The 20,362-nt window shown below is 39.8% G+C and overlaps 1 protein-coding gene across 5 annotated transcripts in view; it reads left to right on the top strand.

Annotated features, from left to right (window-relative positions):
* RNF130 (ring finger protein 130) overlaps positions 1-20,362 on the top strand; it is a 111,316-nt gene that overhangs the window by 16,673 nt on the left and 74,281 nt on the right. For 4 of the 5 annotated variants that reach the window (XM_036450237.2, XM_045585783.1, XM_036450238.2 and 1 more), the window contains exon 2: positions 16,584-16,778. The exons of the other annotated variant lie outside the window; for it this stretch is intronic. In XM_036450237.2, coding sequence (XP_036306130.1) covers positions 16,584-16,778 — 195 coding nt within the window. The remainder of the gene's footprint in view (positions 1-16,583; positions 16,779-20,362) is intronic. 5 annotated transcript variants of the gene reach the window in all.

The following is a 20,362-nucleotide window of genomic DNA, read 5'->3' as shown; positions in this document are numbered from 1 at the left end:
ATGATTATATGAGTTTTATCTTTCATTTTGTTAATGGATGTATCATGTTGATTTGCAGATGTTGAAGCATCCTTGCATCCCTGGAATAAATCTTGATTGTGATGTATGATCCTTTTAATGTATTGTTGAATCTATCATTCTTATCTTTGAAATTATGTTCCAGATAGCCCAGTCTTTGTCAAAACTGTCATCATATCATTAGTACAAGAAGTACTAGTACCAGAAAAAATAAGTGATAAATAAAAACAAAATAGGGGTGTTCTAACATGTTTTTTTTTTAATTAAACTTATTTTGTTATTAATTGGAGTGGGGGGAGAGAGAGAAACATTGATTTATTGTTCCACTTATTTACTAGTATGTATTCATTGGTTGATTCTTGTATGTGCCCTAACCAGAGATCGAACCTACAATTTTGACATATCAAGATGATGCTCAAATTTAAAATGCCTTCCAATGTTGCAAACTTTCAGTTATAAAATGAGTAAATTCTGGGTATTTTATGTTTAGTATGGTGACTATAGTTAATATACTGTATTGGATATTTGAAATGTGCTAAAAGAGTAGATCTTAGTGTTTTCACCACACACAAAAAAGTAACTATATGAGGTGATGGATATGTTAATTAGCTTGATGTGGTAATCATTTCACTTAGTATAGGTGCATCAGATCATCAAATTGTAATATCGATATATACCGTTTCTCCGAAAGTAAGAGTGTCTTATATTAATTTTTTCCCCCAAAGTTGCGCTAGGTCTTATTTTCAGGGGATGTCTTATTTTCAGGGAAACATGGTATATATGTTACACACACACACACACACACACACACACACGTTTGCTTGTTGATTATACCTTAATCTGGGGGGGAAAGTAACGCCTTCAGACACTCTGAGCCCTTCTTTCTGTGCGTCAACAATGTTGAGTTATAGTCAGTGGCTTTGCTCTGTCCTGATGGGCTCTTAGTGGCAGCCAAAACACTGAACACTGGTAACTGAGCTGAGTCTCTCAATAGCCATGTCCTTATTTTTCAGCAAGGATTTCAGTCTTGTGTATATATGTAGATGACCATGTTGTCATTCAGGAATTCCACATGGAAAGAACACATTTGAGGGGTGAAGATGATGGGTTTGAGATACTCACTATTCGTGGAGAAATACCCCGCAAGCAGTTGAAACTTAAAGACTAAAGCTCAAGAGAGAGATTGAGATTGAGACATTATCTACATCATCTACATCTATAGGTGATCATTGATGCCATGGGAATGGATGAGATTGCCCACTGAGAAAAGAGGGCTTAACGCAGAACCTTGGTGAACAAACACCTTCAGCTGAAGAGGCTACTAATGGAAAATGAGAAACAATATCTGAGAAATTGGAAGAAAAGGTGATGGATAGAAGCCAGTGGGAAAGAGCCTCAGAAAGAGTTGTACTTGTTATTTAATGCTTTCATGGAGTGGGAAATGATATGAATTAAATAATTAACACTTATGTTGTACTGTAATGCCATGTTTGTACAAGGACCTAACTGTAATTTTTAGTTATTTTGATTTGCATAAAGTACAAGATGAGGCAAAAGTTTATAGTTGTTCATATGAAAAATACTATGACTAACAAATAATAATACAGGAATAAATTCTTTTTCACGTGCTCACAACTGTAAACCTACTTTTTGCCCCACCCTTATTAGTTGTGTCAGTTGTAACAGAAATTATTTTTGAATCTGACTTTGTAAGTAAAGTGATTTGTATTGGCCATCATTTAAAATTACTCTTAAGATTTTTTTATTATGTCCTGGAGAACATTCAGCAGATATATTTAAGTTCTAAGGATGTGAAAAATAATCAAAATTCATTTGAGATACACAGTAACTAAGTATAGAAGACAAATGATAATGGATAGCTATCGACAATTAAACTTGCTGACAGTTCAGCTATGGATAGCCCTTTTTCCAATGTTGATTTATATATTCAGCATTATAGGTGTATAAAAGATATTTTATAGGTTGCCTTCTTAAAAACCTATATGAAAGGCTGATATTTATTGTAAAAATGTGTTTCTTTAGAATATAACCAAAGAAGTAAAAATTGCCGATTATGACATGTACTGACCACCAAGGGGTGGAACAGCAGCCAGAGGAAGAGAGGCCCTGATTGGCCCTGATTGCTGGCCAGGCCTAGGGACTGAATTTTGTGCACCTGGCCTCTAGTGAGAAATAAATTCCTGATGTTTATAAGCTAAAAAAAAGAATTTTTAAAAACACTCTTATTTTACTTTTTAAAAATGCTAGATTCGCCGAAACCGGTTAAGCTCAGTGGATAGAGCGTTGGCCTGTGAACTGAAAGGTTCCAGGTTCAATTCCGGTCAAGGGCATGTACCTTGGTTGCGGGCACATCCCCGGTGGGGGGTGTGCAGGAGGCAACTGATCGATGTTTCTCTCTCATAGATATTTCTAACTCTCTATCCCTTTCCCTTCCTTCCTCTCTGTAAAAATTCAATAAAATATATACTTTTTAAAAATGCTAGATTCAAAATTTAAAAATACATTAACATTTGAGAGCCTACACAATAAAAATGTTTTGTTCAGCCTTTCTCAACATAAGAAGCAAAAGACAATGGGAAAATGTCTTCAAAGTACTAAGGGAAAATAATAATCCAGAATTTTTTACCTGATTATGCTACCATTCAAGAATGAGGACACAACTGAAACCGGTTTGGCTCAGTGGATAGAGCATCGGCCTGTGGACTGAAGGGTCCCAGGTTTGATTTCGGTCAGGGGCATTTACCTTGGTTGTGGGCACATCCCAAGAAGGGGGTGTGCAGGAGACAGCTGATCGATGTTTCTCTCTCATCAATGTTTCTAACTATCCCTCTCCCTTTCTCTCTGTAAAAAATCAGTAAAAATATATTTTAAAAAAATGAGGACACGTGAAAGATGATTTCAGATGTAAAAAGACCAAATTTCCTTAAAAAGTGACTTTACCCTTAATAGATCCTCATTGAAAGAACTTCTAAGGATGTAGAAGAAAGAAGAAGGAAGTGACACACGGAAGGAAAAGTGAGACGTGGGGACCACGAGGGTTTAAATTTATGTCACCTTGACTGGGCCACAAGGGGAGATATTTGGTCCAACACTATTCTTGGTATTTCTGTAAGCTTGTCCTAAAGAAGATTGACATTAAACCCGTCAGACTGAGTAAAGCAGATTAGAGCAGGGTGCCTCCCCAAGGAGGGTATCCCTCATCTAATCAGATGGAGGCTAAACAAAAGATCTGATTCTCCTCCAGTAAGAGAATTCTTCTTGCCTGACTGTCCTCAAAGTGGGACACTCGCTTTTTTCCTGCCTTTGGACTCACACTGAAACATTGGCTCTTCTTGGGTTCCAAGCTTCCCTGAGCTCTCCATCTTGCTGAATTTCCCTGCAGATCTTGGAAGGTATCAGCCTCTATAGTCATGTGAGCCAATTCTTTATAATAGCTGTCTACACACACACACACACACACACACACACACACACACACGTCTTTACTGGTCTGTTTCTCTGGAGAGCCCTGACTAGTCTAAGGACTGACAAGCAACTGTAGGTAACGTTTAACAATCACTGGCTGTCTGAAACATTAACTTTGGAGAAGGTGCAATTAAAGCAAGGTGAGACTGAATACTGGACGTTGGAGTTGCACCTCCCAGAGGCCACGTCCATGTCCTCATGCCCGGAACCTGCGGGTGTGAAACATTAGGGAAGGGTCTTTGCAGAGGAAATGAAATTAAGATCTTGAGATGAGGTCGTTCTGGCTTACCCATTAGATGGAGGTGGACCCAAATCCAATAGGAAGTGTCTTTATACCTAAAGACAGAGTGCAGGTACAGACAGGTGAAGCATGTGAAGATGGAGGCAGAGAGCGGAGCGATGCCACCCCAGCCTGGAGTACCAGAAGCTGAAGGAGGCGGGGAAGATGCAGCAGGGCCTTTACAGGGACTGTGGCCCTGCCCGGGCCTGGCTGGCAGACTTGTGGCTGCAGAATGTGAGAGTGAACTTCCGCTGGTTAAGCCCTGAGGATTGTAGGCTGTGTTATGGCAGCCCTATGAAGCTAATACACGTTTTATGAGCTTGGTGTTACTCATGGAGAGAATAGGAATATTGATTAAATGTTAACTTTTTAAAAAAATATATTTTATTGATTTTGTACAGAGAGGAAGGGAGAGAGATAGTTAGAAACATCGATGAGAGAGAGTCACCGATCAGCTGCCTCTTGCACACCCCCTACTGAGGATATGCCCGCAACCAAGGTGCATGCCCTTGACCGGAATCGAACCCGGGACCCTTCAGTCCCCAAGCCGAAGCTCTAGCCATTGAGCCAAACCGGTCTCGGCTAAATGTTAACTTTTTATTAAATATGCAGGTTAACATTTTAAGGGTAATCACTAAAAAATAGAACTTGAATATATAGATGGGAGAAAAGGAGGGAATAGACCTACTGGTGTGGCTCAGTTGGTTGAGAGTTATCCAGTGCATCAAAATTTGATTCCTGGTCAGGGTACATACCCAGGAATGTGAGTTTGATCCCTGGTCAGTGTGCATATGGAGGCAGCCTAATAACATTTCTCTCTCCCTCTCCTCTCCCCTCTAAAGTCAGTTAAAATAAAAAGATTCATTTGTTTTTTAAAAAAGAAAAAAAAATGTGAACAGCCCTGGCCAGTATGGCTCAGTTGATTGGAGAGCCATCCCATATACTAAAAGGTTGTGAGTTCGATTCCTGTTCAGGACACATACCCAGGTTGTGGAGTTGATCTCAGGTAGGGGTGCATATGGGAGGTAATCAATCAGTGTTTTTGTTTTGTTTTGCTTTCTCTCTCTCTCTCTCTCTCTCTCTCTCTCTCTCTCTCTCTCTCTCTGTTTCTCTTCTCCTCCTCCTCCTCCTCCTCCTCCTCCTCATCCTCTTCCTCCTCATTTTCCTCCTCTTCACTCAAATCAGTTTAAATAAATAAATTGGGAACAAAAATAGAGAATTGCATTTTCCCCCTTTCAATCATAAAATAAGATTTTAACAGAAAAAATAAGATAGAAACAAGAAACCTACATATTAAAGAGATTGTAATCTACTGTAGAAATAGGAAAGCAAATAACTAGAACATGCCTGACAATGGAAATATCTAAATCCAGGGAAACTAGCTAGGCGTATTTCTTTTATTATTTTTAAAAATATATTTTTATTGGTTTCAGGAAGGGAGAGGGGAGAGAGAATCATCAACAATGAGAGAGAATCATTGATTGGCTGCCTTCTGCACGCCCCCTCCTAGGGATCGAGCCTGCAGTCTGGGCATGTGCCTTTGACAAGAATTGAACCTGGGACCCTTCAGTCTGCAGGCCGATGCTCTATCCTAGGGGTGTCGAACTCAATCAGAGAAGGGGCCAAAATCTAAAATCCAGCCTAAATCGCGGGCCGAATGGTTTACTGAACAGTCATAAACTGTCATTGTGATGGAAATGCAGTGGAGTGCAGTGATGACAGCGCGGTGCGGGCCACATTGCAAGGCCTGGCGGGACGGATTTGGCCCGCGGGCCTTGTGTTTGACACATGTGCTCTATCCACTGAGCCAAACAGGCTAAGACTACTTGGGCTTATTTTTATTTTTATTTCTTTTGTAGGAAACAGCTGATAGAATATTGCCCAAGTCAGAATATTTCCACATGAAACAGAGGTCTTTGGCACAAGATTTTTCTTTTCTTTCTTTTTTTTGTACAGAGAGGAAGGGAGAAGAATAGAGAGTTAGTAACATCAATGAGAGAGAAACATCGATCAGCTGCCTCCTGCACACTACCCATTGGGGATGTGCCCGCAACCAAGGTACATGCCCTTGACTGGAATTGAACCTGGGACCCTTCAGTCTGCAGGCCGATGCTCTATCCACTGAGCCAAACCAGCCAGGGCACACGGTTTTTCTTGATATTTGTCCTTGCCTAGTTCCCCCTCTGTCATCCTTCCCTCTCTCTCTTCATCAGGTACAGTAAGTGTCTGGTACTGCCAGACATGTTAAAGGGGATGCTGGAGCTCATACTTAGGAGACGTTCAGAATAAACAACCAGTTACTAATCCAATGCAATGAATGCTAAAATGGCTGTGATCTTGGGGCGCCTGGAGGCATGAACACAGCACCCAGCTCAGCTTTAGGAGTCTGGAGAAGGTATGTTAGCAGAACCGTGAAGCTTAGGAGGTGGTCACAAAGGAGTATTAGCATTAGCATTGCAGGTAGAGAAAAGGAGACACAGGCTCTGAGAGCAGGAGGCACCAGTGCCGTGCTCACGGAGAAGTCAGTGACCTTTCATCATTTTCCAGCCCGATGTGACCCTCAGAGTAGGACACTGAGGTTCTAGGGTTAGCAGATAACTAGAACATGCCTGACAATGGAAATATCTAAAGCCAGGGTAACTAGTTAGGAGTATTTCTTTTATTGTTTTGTAAAATATATTTTTATTGATTTCAGGAAGGAAGAAGGGGAGAGAGAGAATCATCAATGATGAGAGAGAATCATCATTGCTTTCCTTGGGAGGAGACATCACCCAGGGAATATTAGTAACTTAGTGACCGCTGCTTTTCAGGTGGGATGTTTCCTTTTCATTATAATTATTTTTCCCCATTTTTTTAATTAAGGTATTATATGTATACATATTTTACCATTGTCTCCGCCCCTCCACTCCCATACATGCCCTCCCTCCCCAGAGTTTTTTGTCTATTGGTTTTGCTTATATGCATGCATATAAGGCCTTCAGTTGATCTCTTATCTCCCCCTTATCTCCCTACCCTCCCCGCTGTAATTTTATAGTCTGTTTGTTGCTTTACTGTCTCTGTATCTTTTTGTTCATCAGTTTATAATGTTCTTTATTATCCATAAGTGAGTGAGATCATGTGGTGTTTTTCTTTCATTGACTGGCTTATTTCACTCAGCATGATGTTCTCCACTTCCATCCAGGTTGCTGCAAATGATGAGAATTCCTTCTTTTGATGGCAGCATAGTATTCCGTTGTGTGGATGTACCATAGTTTTTTTATCCAATCATCTGCTGATGGGCATCTAGGCTGTTTCCAAATCCTAGCTATTGTAAATTGTGCTGCTATTAACATAGGGGTGCATATTTCCTTTCTGATTGGTTTCTGGTTTCTTAGGATATATTCCTAGGAATGAGATTACTGTGTCAAATGGGAGTTCCATTTTCAGTTTTTTGAGGAAACTCCATACTGTTCTCCACAGTGGTTGCACCAGTCTGCATTCCCACCAGCAGTGCACGAGGGTTCCTTTTTCTCCGCAACCTAGCCAACACTTGTCGTTTGTTGATTTGTTGATGTTGGCCATTCTGACAGGTGTGAGATGGTACCGCTTTGTTCTGATTTGCATCTCTCGGATAATTAGTGACTTTGAGCATGTTTTCATGTGCCTCTTGGCCTTCCTTCTGTCTTCTTTTGAAAATATTCTATTTAGGTCCATTGCCCATTTTTTAATTGGATCATTTATCTTCCTTTTATTTAGTTGTATAAGCTGTCTATAGATGTTGGAAATTAAACCTTTATCAGTGATAACATTTGCAAATATGTTCTCCCATACAGTGGGCTTTCTTGTTGTTTTGTTGATGGTTTCTTTTGCTGTAAAAAAGCTTTTTATTTTGATGTAGTCCCATTTGTTTATTTTCTCTTTAGCTTCCATTGCTCTAGGGGCAGTATCAGTGAAGAAGTTCTTTCAGCATATGTCAGAGATTTTGCTACCTGTGGATGCCTCTAGTATTTTTATGGTTTCCTGTCTTATGTTTAAGTCCTGCATCCATTTTGAGTTTATTTTTGTGTATGGTGTACGTTGGTGATCTAGTTTCATTTTTTTGCAAGTATCTGTCCAATTTTCCCAACACCATTTATTGAAGAGACTGTCTTGACTACATTGTATGTTCATACCTCCTTTATCAAATATTAATTGAGTGTAGAGGTTTAGGTCAATATCCGGATTCTCTATTCTATTCAATTGATCTATATATCTGTTCTTGTGCCAATACCAGGCTGTTTTGAGAACAGTGGCTTTGTAATATAGCTTGAAATCTGGTATTGAGATCCCTCCTACTTTATTCTTCTTTCTCAGGATGGCTGTGGCTATTCGGGGTCTTTTTTTGTTCCAGATGAATTTTTAAAGAGTTTTTCTAGGTCTGTTGGTATTGTAATGGGAATGCATTGAACCTATAAATTGTTTTGGGAAGTATGGACATTTTGATGATGTTGATTCTACCAATCCATGAACATGGTATGTTCTTCCATCTGTTTACATCTTCTTCTATCTCTTTTTTCAGTGTTGTGTAGCTTTCCGCTTATAGGTCTTTTACCTCCTTAGATAAGTTTATTCCTGGGTATCTTAGTTTTTTTGGTGCGATGGTAAATGGGATTGTTTTTTTAGTTTCTGTTTCTGTAAGTTCACTGTTGGTGTATAGAAATGCCATAGATTTCTTGGCGTTAATTTTGTATCCTGCTACATTGCCAAATTCATTTATTAAGTCTATTGATAGTCTTTTGGGTTTTTTATGTACAATATCATGTCATCTGCAAATAAGGACAACTTTACTTCTTCTTTTCCAATTTGGATGCCTTTAATTTCTTCTTCTTGTCTAATTGCAATGGCTAGCACTTCCAGTACTATGTCAAACAGGAGTGGTGAGAGTTGGCATCCCTGTCTTGTTCCTGTTCTTAGAGGGAATGGTTTTAGTTTTTGCCCATTGAGTATGATATTTGCTATGGGTTTATCATATATAGCTTTTATTATGTTGAAGTATGATCCTTGTACTCCCACCTTGTTGAGAGTTTTTATCAGGAAAGGGTGTTGGATTTTATCAAATGCTTTTTCTGCATCAATTGGTATGACTATATGATTTTTATCTCTCAGTCTGTTTATGTGATATATCACGTTTATTGATTTGCAGATATTGTACCATTCTTGCATTCCTGGAATAAATCCTACTTGGTCATGGTGTATGATCTTTCTGATGTGCTGCTGGAGCTGATTTGCTAGAATTTTGTTGAGGATTTTGGCATCTATGTTCATGAGGGATATTGGCCTGTAATTCTCTTTCATTGTGTTGTCTTTATCTGGTTTTGGTATTAGGGTGATGCTGGCTTAATAAAAAGGAGCTTGGAATTCCTCTTGAATTTTTTGGAATAGTCTGAGGAGAATAGGTTTTAGTTCTTCCTTGAATGTTTGGTAAAACTCTCCTGTGAAGCCATCTGGCCCCGGGCTTTTGTGTGCTGGAAGCTTTTTGATGACTGCTTCAATTTCTTCCAAAGTTACTGGCCTATTGAGATTTTTAGATTTTTCTTGATTGAGTTTTGGAAGGAGATATATATATATATATATATATATATATATATATATATATATATATATATGAATATGTCCATTTCCTCCAGGTTGTCCAGTTTGTTTGAGTAGAAGTGTTCATAGAATTTTGTAACATACCTTTGTATTTCATCGGGATCTGTTTTTATTTCACCTCTTTCATTTCTGATTTTGTTTATTTGGTTCCTCTCTCTTTGTTTCTTGGTTAGCCTGGCTGGAGGTTCATCAATATTGTTTATCCTTTCAAAGAACCAGCTCTTGGTTTTGTTGATATTTTGTATTGTTTCTTTGGTCTCTATGTCATTTATCTCTGTTTTTATTTTTATTATTTCCTTTCTTCTGCTTACACTGGGATTTTCTTGTTGCTCTTTTTCTAACTCTGAGTTGTAGAGTTAGATAATTTATTACCATTTTTTCTTGTTTTTTTGTAGTATGCTTGTAGAGCTATGAACTTCCCTCTCAAGATTGCTTTTGCTATGTCCCATAGATTTTGGATTGTTGTGTTTTCATTGTCATTTGTTGCTAGAATGTTATTTCTTCCTTGATTTCTCTGGTAACTCAGTCCTTGTTTAATAGCATGCTGTTTAGTCGCCATGTGTTTGATTTCTTTGGATTGTTTTTATTGTAGTTGACTTCCAGTTTTATGCCACTATGATCTGAGAAGATGCTTGATATGATTTTTATCTTCTTGAATTTGAAGAGACTTTGGCTATGTCCCAACATGTGGTCTATCTTTGAGTATGACCCATGTACACTTGAGAAGAATGTATATCCTGTTATTTTGGGGTGAAATGTTCTGAAGATGTCAATTAATTCCATCTGGGCTAATGAGTCATTTAGGATTGATGTTTCTTTGCTGGTTTTTTGTTTTCTCTCCTTTAATGTTCTCCAGCAGTTTTTTTGTTTGTTTGTTTGTTTGTTTGTTTATCTATTTGGGTGCTCCTGTATTGGGTGCATATATGTTTACCAGGGTTATTTCTTCTTGTTGGATTGCTCCCTTTAGTATTATGAAGTGGCCTTCATTATCTCTTGTTATGTCCTTCATTTTGAGATCTAATTTGTCAGTTATAAGTATTGCTACCCCAAGTTTGTTTTCATTTCCATTTGCCTGGAAAACCTTTTTCCATCCCTTCACCTTCAGTCTGTGTGCGTCTTTTTTTCTGAAATGGGTTTCTTGTAGACAGCAGATATATGGGTCTTGTTTTCTTATCCATTCTGTTACCCTTTGTCTTTTTATTGGAGCATTTAATCCATTTACATTTAAAGTTATTGATAGGTACCGTATTTTCTGGCGTATAAGACGACTTTTGAAACAAAAAAAAAAAGCCGGCTCAGATTGGCCAGAGTCAGAGAGACGGTCTATTAAAAAAAGAACTGGTGTTGCCTCGGAAGTGGGGGGTAGTCTTATACAGCGAATATAGGCCTAAACCTATGTTTTAACTGTAAAATTAGGGGGGTCATCTTATACGCCGTAAAATACTGTACTTATTTGACGCCATTTTTATTCTATACCTTTGTGTTCCTTCTTCGCTTCCTATTTCTTTATTTTTACAGTAGACCCTTTAGCATTCTTGCATTGCTGGTTTGGTGGAGATAAATTCCTTCACTCTTTTTTTGTCTGTGAAGCTCCTGATTTCCCCTTCAATTTTGATTGATAGCCTCGCTGGGTACAGTATTCTTGGATTCAGACCCTTCCTTTGCATGACTGGCCTGATGAGTTTCTGTTGAGAAATCAGTTGCTAGTCTGATGGGGGTTCCTTTGTATGTAACTGTGACTCTCTCTGGTTGCTTTTAAGCTTCTTACTTTGTCATTGGTGTTTGCCAATTTAATTATAATGTGCCTTGGCATTGGTCTTTGGGATTCATTTTCCTTGGGACTCTGCGAGCTTCTTGTATTTGTGGGAGTTTTTTCTTCTCCATCTCAGGAAAGTTTTCTGTCATTATTTCTTGAAACAGGTTTTCTATGCCTTCCTCAGTTTACTTTCCTTCTGGAACCCCTATTATTCTAATATTGTTTTGTTTTGTATTGTCCCAAAGTTCCCATAGGCTCTCCTCCTGCTTTTTAATTTTTTTTTTTTTCTAGAAGCTGCTCTAATTGGGTATTTTTTTTTTCCATCTTGTCTTCTAGCTCACTGATTCAGTCCGCTGCTTCTTCTAGTTTACTTTTGATGCTTTCTATTGAGTTCTTTATAATAGTGATGTCATTTTTTCATTTCTTCTTGGTTCATCTTCATTTCCTCTTGGCTCTTCTTCATTTCCTCTTGGTTCTTACTCATATTGTCAAATTTGTTTTCCATTCTTTTTAGCCATCTTATGATCATTACTCTGAATTCTTGCTCTGGTAGGTTGCTTGTCTCTAACTCGTTTATTTCCTTTTCTGGTGATGCCTACTTTTCTTTCATGTGCGGGCTATTTCTTTGTCTCCCCATGGTTTCTTTTTTGAGGATGTCTGGTTATGTAGTTCTCTTTCTCCTTTCCATGGGTGATTGAAGAACTCCCTTTAATCCTCGTGTTTGCGCTGATTAGGGCGTCACAGCTGTTTGGTGGTCTCCACTGCTGTGGGTTTTTCAGGCCTCAAATAAGATCCTCTTTTCTTTGTAAGATGGAGTAGTTTTCCCTCTGAGCCCGTAGCTCCGGGAGAGGTCTCTGCGGCAGTGCGGGCTGCTTGGTCAGGAAATCCTGTCCAGCAGACCCCCACTTTCTCATAGAGTTCTTCTACCCCTTAGTTTGCCAACTAACACTCCCCAAACGACTCTCAGGTGCTCCTTCTATCTACTCTGGGACTAGGCTCAGAACAGGTCCATCTGTTCGGCCGCCATTTTCCCCCTTCGGTGTTTCATTTTTTAAAAGATGAGGTCTTACTAAGTCAAATGAATCCTGGTGGAGCCTCTCCAGCTGCTAGGATGGGGAAGAGTGATTTTTACTTATTCATCACTGACCCTTTCAATATTAACATGGTCTTTGTACCAGAACAGCCTTCCTCTTTCCCCTTTGCAGGTGAAGTCTTCTTTTTAGAACTTGATTATCTTCAATTTATATAGTGTCGTGACTGTGGCTATATAATCTTTTTATTGATTATATAATCTTCTTACTTGATTTCCACAAGTGTTTAAGAGGAGGGATCAGTCCTTCCCACTAGAGTAGGTTCTCAGCATTCCACATAGGCTCCCTGACCATTTATTTCTCTTCTCCTTTCTGGATGTCTGAGCCCTCTTCGTGCTGCTGCTCTCTGCTACCTTGTGAATATTCCATTCTGTGCAGGCGTGCCTCCTCAGGACATTTAGAGGTGCTTCAAGATTTAGGACCAAATGTTTGGCTCTATTCTATTTCTCTGCAGTACTTCGTGTGATACTCAGTGTCTAAGTTATTGTGCATTAAGGTGAGGATTCCATAATTGTTCCTGTTGAGAATTGTTTGGTTCTGGTCAAAGAGTAAATAAAAGTCTCATACTATTTCTGGATTTTATAGGAGAGGCCATACAGGGGGGGAAATTGAAGTTAAGTTTTTCTGTAATACAGCATTTTTTCAGCTTTATTAGGTATAATTGTCAGAATTGTAAGGTGTTGTAGTACAGTATTTTTATTGTATGTAATTTCACATTTTCATGATAACTTCAAGTAAGTTTTTCCTGACACTGTCACTGATAAATGCAAAGAAGTCAGAGGTGATTTCCTCTTCTGAACTTGAAGGTAAAAAAAAAAAAAAAGTAAATGATTTTGAATTTGAGCAAAATTACTAATGACATATTTTATGGTTCATAATTATATAGACATTTTATGTCTTCACTTAATAAACTGCTTCAAGTACAAATAACTGGTATTAAATTTTGAAGTAGTGCCACTTGATCGCCAGCCATAGTCGTCATTCCTCTTGTGAAATTGTGGGGTTTTTAGCTGTTAACATTTGTTCAAGTTATTTTTTAATTATTGGAAGGAATAAATGGATAAAAGTAAGCATACTATAGTATTAAGTGATTATAAAAACACCTTATTTTCTTTTTCTGATAAATGAAAGCGGCTCCTTTGAACAGGAACTTGCACATCTTATTCTTGTTTATCACTGCGTGTTCTTTTCTTACCGATAGGATGTCTTCAGAGCTTTACACGTGGTGGTTGGGGGACAGGGACGCTCTTGTTGCTCATACAGCCTGGTGGTGTATTTGGATTGTGCGGTTCACAGGGTCTGTTCTAGCGGATGGAGATCCTTCAAGAGCTAAATCGCACTCTGACTGCACCCCTTGCTCTCTTTCGGTCTCAGACCTCGTGGCCATTGCTGAAAGGTGTCCTTCTGTATGGACAGTGACATTGTTAGAGCAACAGGGAGGAAGGATGAGACTAGGGAGCTGTTGGGAGGGGACATGGGGATGTGCTGCGTAGCTCGCTCTGGGGGCTTCATGCGCGTCAGCATAGTGTCCCCGTATCACCAGGCTGGGTCACTCGCACAAGACAGGCTGCGCCCATAGAACCAGCAGAAGGGAACAAACGCATTGGAAGAACCAAGAGGAGAGGAATTGTTAAAGACTTTTCACACATACCTAACTCCGTGAGGTGAGAATTCAACCTCAGTTTACAAATAAGTAAAAGTGGAAGGTTAGCCCATTGGGACCCCCAGGTCTTGCTGGTCCCCAGCTGTGTTGTTTCCTCTTTACCGCACAGTGACAGTAGGAAACCACAGGGAGGTCAGAAAGTTTATAGAGCTCTTGCTATATTCTTTTTTTAAATGCTTTTGCTGCCTTTTTTTTTTTTTTTTTGAGAGAGGAAGAAGAAGAAGAAAGGAGGAGGAGGAGGAGGAGGAGGAGGAGGGAAACACTGATATGATTGATCAGTTGCCTCTCAGGAGGAGGGGGAGGGGAAGAAGGGGGAGGGGAGCAGGGGGGAGGAAACACTGGGAGGAGGAGGAGGAGGAGGAGAGAAACACTGATATGAGAAAGAAACATTGATCAGTTGCCTCTCAGGAGGAGGAGGGGGAGGAGAAGTAGGGGGAGGGGAGGGGGGGGAACACTGGGAGGAGGAGGAGGATGACGAAGAGGAGGAGGAGGAGGAGGACGAAGAGGAGGAGGAGGAGGAGGACGAAGAGGAGGAGGAGGAGGAGGGAAACACTGATATGAGAGAGAAACATTGATCAGTTGCCTCTCACATGCATCCCGACCAGGGATTGAACCCACAACCTGGGTATTTGCCCTGACTGGGAATCGAATGGTGACCTTTTGGTGCACGGGTCAACACTCAACCAACTGAGCCACACTGGCCAGGTATTCTTGATTCTGCATTTTCTTCAAGGTTTGTGCAGCAGTGTATTTTGAAAAATCACAAATGAAGCACTTAAACAAGTTCTTTGCACCTACTTGCGGAGAGATTTGGAAATTTTCCCAAGACACTGGTTCTCGCCAAGGCCGGTTTGGCTCAATGGATAGAGCATCGGCTTGGGAACTGAAAGGTCCCGGGTTCGATTCCGGTCAAGGGCATGTACCTTGGTTGTGGGCACATCCCCAGTAGGGGGTGTGCAAGAGGCAGCTGATCGATGACTCTCTCTCATTGATGTTTCTAACTCTCTATCTCTCTTCCTTCCACTCTGTACAAAATCAATAAATATATTTAAAAAAAGGAAAAAAAAGACACTGGTTCTCCTCGCACATCACCTAAATGCTTATATTTTAAAACAGCAGAGTGATCAGTGAAACAGACAGATATCACTGAAGGTAAAGTGTTTCACAATCTCGGAGTTTCACAATGCCTTGACTGTGTCTTGCAATAGTTGTCAACTAAAGTTTAATTTGATTAAGAAAGCGCTAAACTGTGTAAGGGAAGGGTGAATCATAGTTGCAGACAGTTTTAGTCATGACAAACTGGCATCACTGATCTCCCACTTACTGTATTAAGAAACCTCTGGTAGCAGATATGTTTCATCGTTGGCCCTCCCATGATGATAAGAGAATTTGGGGAAAGATATTTACATGGAAATGATAGATATAACATTTCTTTGTAGTTAGTGATGTCTCTACATTTTAGTTTCTTTTAAGTAATATAAACATTTCATTTCTTTTAATAAACAGTGTGCTTTCAGGGAAAGCAAACATTTCCCCACTGGTGGCATCTCTTTTCACACTTTATTTTTATCAATTCTTATTTAAAGTTCTTATTACTTATTTGCTTCCAGTGTTCCTCTTTGTGCTGTGCCTCCTCCCTCCCCAGCCTGCACTGTGCTGGCAGTGACTGACTTGGAGGCAGGGGCCCGCTGTCCTCTGGCCCTGGGACCCGTCTCCAAGTTTACCTTTGGTGGCCTCTGTCCCCCCTCCTGGACTGCCCCCCTTTCGTTTTAGCTGTTACAGATGCAGGGATGAGCAATGGGAAGCACAGCCAGGCACAGCGTCTCAAGATGTACAAAGGGCTCAGAGCCATGGTGATCATATTTGCAGAATCAAAAATTGAGGCGCTAACCACTTCATGTGTCTTTGAAGGTGTTTGAATAAGCTATTCCCCCAAGTCTAGGACAGTGACCACGTAATTTGTAGTCCCAAAGGATAGTCTTGGTGCATCTCCTTAGATAGGAAGAGTAGTAAGTTATTAATATGTATCCTAATGTGGAATCAATTGTAGAGTAATTTTAACAATAGATATAAATTAAAGGAATAATCTATTTATTCTAATTGTTATTTTAGCTATTATAACTTTCAAATACAGGCCAAAAGTGAACTTTTCTAATTTCCTTATACTTACTGAGAAATTTGTTAAAGCATGCTTAAATTTCTTTTTTTTTCTTTTTTTAAGCATGCTTGAATTTCAGCAAGACCACTTGTTATCTGAACAAAAGAATAGTTTGCCTTCCTTGCTTACCCCAAGAAAAATCAGTCTCCTCATGGAGGCAGTGAGAGGGAGTGGAGAGAGGAGTAAATGCCAAACGGGTGAGGAAAACCAGGGGTGGCTCCTTCTCCTGGTTTCTCTGCTCGCCTGTCTTCCTCCTCTCTTCACCACCCTACACTGGCTATCACCGTCTTCGTTATTCTTGTCGATCTATAAACAGAATTTTTCACTTTTCATTGGGGTTGCAGGAGCACCTTTCTCCCGGTACAGATAAGGATTTAGATTCGGGGTAATGTCTTTTCTGAATGTATCCACAGCTCTGCTGTCAGTGAGCTGCTTGACGTGCTTCAGAGAAAGCGATGATTGGTTTTATTTATCTTTACTTGAGAAAGAAAATTAATGTGTGTTTTTTCGTTTTCCTTCAGTTGCTGATCATCTGGGCTGTGATCCTCAAACCCGGTTCTTTATCCCTCCCAATATCAAACAGTGGATTGCCTTGCTGCAGCGGGGAAACTGCACATTTAAAGAGAAAATATCACGGGCTGCTTTCCACAATGCCGTTGCCGTAGTCATCTACAACAATAAGTCCAAGGAGGAGCCAGTCACCATGACTCACCCAGGTAAACAAGCAGAAGAGGTGGGAGATTTATTTTCCTCCTAGCAATCATTGCCTTATAGGTAGGCGTTCCTCTGCTGAAACCATATCGTTTTCAACATATATTTATTTTTGATGTCACCATTTTTCTTTTCCCCTTAGCATTATTTCTTAAATAATGGCCATAAGAACCTATAAAACTTGTACTTACTAAGAAGCTGGCTTTGATGGAATAATTAGTCATTTTACATTCTTACATTTCACTTGGAAACTTTGAAAAATAGCGTATTAGATTTGGAATCATTCACCCAGGTATCTCATGGATTCTCAAGGCTTACCTCTTTGAGAAGATGCTTTTGTCTTGTCAGAATCAATTTTGAAACTGACTTAAGTATAGCAGTTACAGTTGGAACAATATTATTAATTTCTTGCAGAAATATGTAGGGTATTTCTAATGTAACTGTTTTAATAACAATAGTGTTAATTTATTGCCAGGTACTATAATATGAGCTTTTTTTGTTTATAAATAGACTTTATTTTTAGGTACATAGAAAATTAGAATAATGTGGGAAAGTAAATTGGTGCAGTACTTTGGAAAGTTGGCACTACTTGATATATTAGAGAATTCAGACACAGTAGTTCTAAGATACATACTCTAGAGTACTTTTCAAACATTAATATGCTACCAGTCACCTGGAAATCTCATTAAACTGCAAATTCTGGTTCAGTAGATGTAGGGGACAGCACGAGGTTCTGTATTTTTCATGTTTCCAGGTGATGCTAATGCCACCCTGGTCCCCAGATCTTGCTTTGAGAAACAAGGAAGTAAAGATAGGCAACATCGGTTTTAATCCCAAATTTCCCACCACCTTCCTCTGGGGCATTGGCCATGTTGCCTCCTGAGCGGGAAGGCCTCTTGTGGCTCTAAGTCTACTTCTGTGTCCAGCCACGAGTCTCTGTCGTGGCGGACAGCAGCAGAGCGTCTCTGTGTGTGAGGCGCATGCATGCGTCCCCGCTGCTCTTGGCCTTCTCCAGTGGGACAGCACTGTTCACGTGAGGGTTAAGGACCCTGCCTCAGAGCCACCACAACAGCCCTTGAGGAATGGACCCAGAGATCCCTGTTTAGCCCGCCCTGTTCACATGTCAGTCGTCTCCCCTTCATTTGAGTAAAGAAAGCTTTGTGCTGTGCATTCTGAGATGAACTGGTAAGAGCTGGGGGAAAAGACCAGTGGTTTCCACCCGCGGCCCCAGCAGGCTTCAGAGGGCCTTTTTCTGTGCCTCTTGGACAGTACTTTCCTTTTCCTTTCATGTCAACATTGTTTTATACTTGATAGAGTATGGAAGGTATTGCAGCTTTCTTTGAAGTTTGTGTCTCACTTTCTGTTCTGTGCAGTAGTCAGCAGCATACCTGGAATGAAATAAGTGTTCTTCAGGAAATTATTTCATGAAGGCATGCGGTTTTGTTAAGTTTTCTTTAAGATACATGTGATAACTGACTTTCACATTCCACATTAAGTGTAAGTATTTTGTTTTCGTGCCTTGTGGGTGTTTCGAGAGGTTGCTCATGTTTGTTCTCATCAGTGCCCTTCCTGTGGTACCTGAAGGACATTTCCCAATGCGGTGCTGTGACATCATGGACAGGAAGGACGCTCGGTCCGTGGTCTCATTTGTAAAGCAGAATGAGTTAGCGGATATGCGGTAGTATAAAGGGGAAGTTGTAAGCTCTTGGGTAGTTTAAAATAATGCACATTTGGGGAAAGTTCAAGATTTATTTTCCTGGTTTTAAAAATGTATATAGATTTTACTATTATTAAACAGTCTTAAATTTGTCAAATTGAAAATCTCTTATAGTTTTATTTGTGTCTCTGTAAGAATTTATCTTATTTTCATTGTTTAAAGAAAAGTGAGGTAATTTAGATAAACATGTAACCAAATAATGATGTTGCTTTTCTATTTTTTTCAATCAGCGGTATCAAATACTTTTTATTGTTTCTTCAGCTGTTTGAACAGAATTAGTTGAGTGCCTCTTCACCTTTTTTCCATCTTATTCTCTTAAATGTATAGAAAATGCAGAATATTCACTAAGTGAATATAAAAATCGCACTTTATGAAAACAAGATAAATCACACTTTGTAAAACACCTTTATTTTTAAATATATATGTTTCTTTATTGATTTCAGAGAGAAAGGTAGGAGAGAGAAATAGAAACATCAATGATGAAAGAGAATCATTGATCGGTTGCCTCCTGCATGCCCCCTACTGGGGAATCGAGCCCACAACCCAGACATGTGTCCTTGGCCAGAATCGAACCTGGGACCCTTCAGTCTGCAGGCTGACGCTCTATCCACTGAGTCAAGCAGGCAAGGGCTGCAAAACACCTTTAATATCAATAATTTGGGCTACTTAATATAAACCTGTTACCTTTATTCTAAAAGCCCATCAAGAAAATGAGTAACATGATAGTCATACTATTGTTTTATTCTTTAAAGTTTTTAGGTTCTAATTGAATGTGGATTTAGTTACCTCAGTAAAGGTGGAGCCTGAGGTTTAAATGTACTGCTATGACAGGAAGTAAGAGTTTAAATTTTATGTATTCTTTTTTGCCTTGGTTTACAAATATTTCTACTTTATCTTATCTATGTGATCCATATATTTTTTATTTCATAGTTATTCCCCAAGTTATCTAAAACTGAATCACTGAGGTAGTTACTTTTAAAAAATAAAAATAGCTTTTAAAAAATGACTGCACGTTTCTTTAAAGTTTGTGTCTTACTTTCTATTCTGTGCAGTAATCAGCAGCATACCTGAAGCACAATAAGTGTCCTGCACAGAAATGATTTCATGAAGACATGATGGTTTTGTTTTAAAACTTTTGCATAGGCTCCGGATTTTCCTTTTATGTCTCTAACTCTTAGGTGGATGTAGAGAACCCTACCTCTGTCAGATACTTGAGATGATTTTTCTACAAGCCTTCCTTCTGACTTAGAGATTGCAGGCTCCATGCAGTACTGAGCAGGTTGTTGGAAGTCATCGCTTGATTTGCCTTTTTATCTTTCCTGCAGCAGAAGAGGAGGGAGCTACAGTGATACAGAGGGTCTGGGTTAAGAATGCTGACTGAGAAGTCAGCCCCATAGGGTGCAGGTTGGAAGACATTTTTCACTTGACAGCTGTTGACATGATGATGACCCTGGACTGAATGCTGCACACTCAGCAGTAGTCCACCGGCACAGGTGTAAGGAAGGTGGTGCAGCCTGGCTGCATGTGTTAGAGTCTGGTGGGGCTCCCTTACCCCTATCTGATGCCTCAGAGTGCCCCACAATTCAGGTTTTTCTTGAAGGGAGTGCAGATAAAGAGGTATTTGGGGCAGGATAATTCTTTGCTCTGCAGCAAGTTTGCATTATAGAATGGTTAGCTTCCCAAGGCCTATGCCTAAGACCAGTGGCCTCCCTCCATAAGGGAGAGGGATAGAGATAGAGAGCTAGATACATCGATGAGAGAGAAACATCGATCAGCTGCCTCCTGTGCACTCCCTACTGGGGATGTGCCCTCAACCAAGGTACATGCCCTTGACTGGAATCCTTGACTGGGACCCTTCAGTCCACAGACTGA

The sequence above is a fragment of the Pipistrellus kuhlii genome, unplaced genomic scaffold (assembly GCF_014108245.1).
Source record: "Pipistrellus kuhlii isolate mPipKuh1 unplaced genomic scaffold, mPipKuh1.p scaffold_m20_p_21, whole genome shotgun sequence".
Classification (NCBI taxonomy): domain Eukaryota; kingdom Metazoa; phylum Chordata; class Mammalia; order Chiroptera; family Vespertilionidae; genus Pipistrellus; species Pipistrellus kuhlii.
This window is presented reverse-complemented; position numbering and strand designations above follow the sequence as displayed.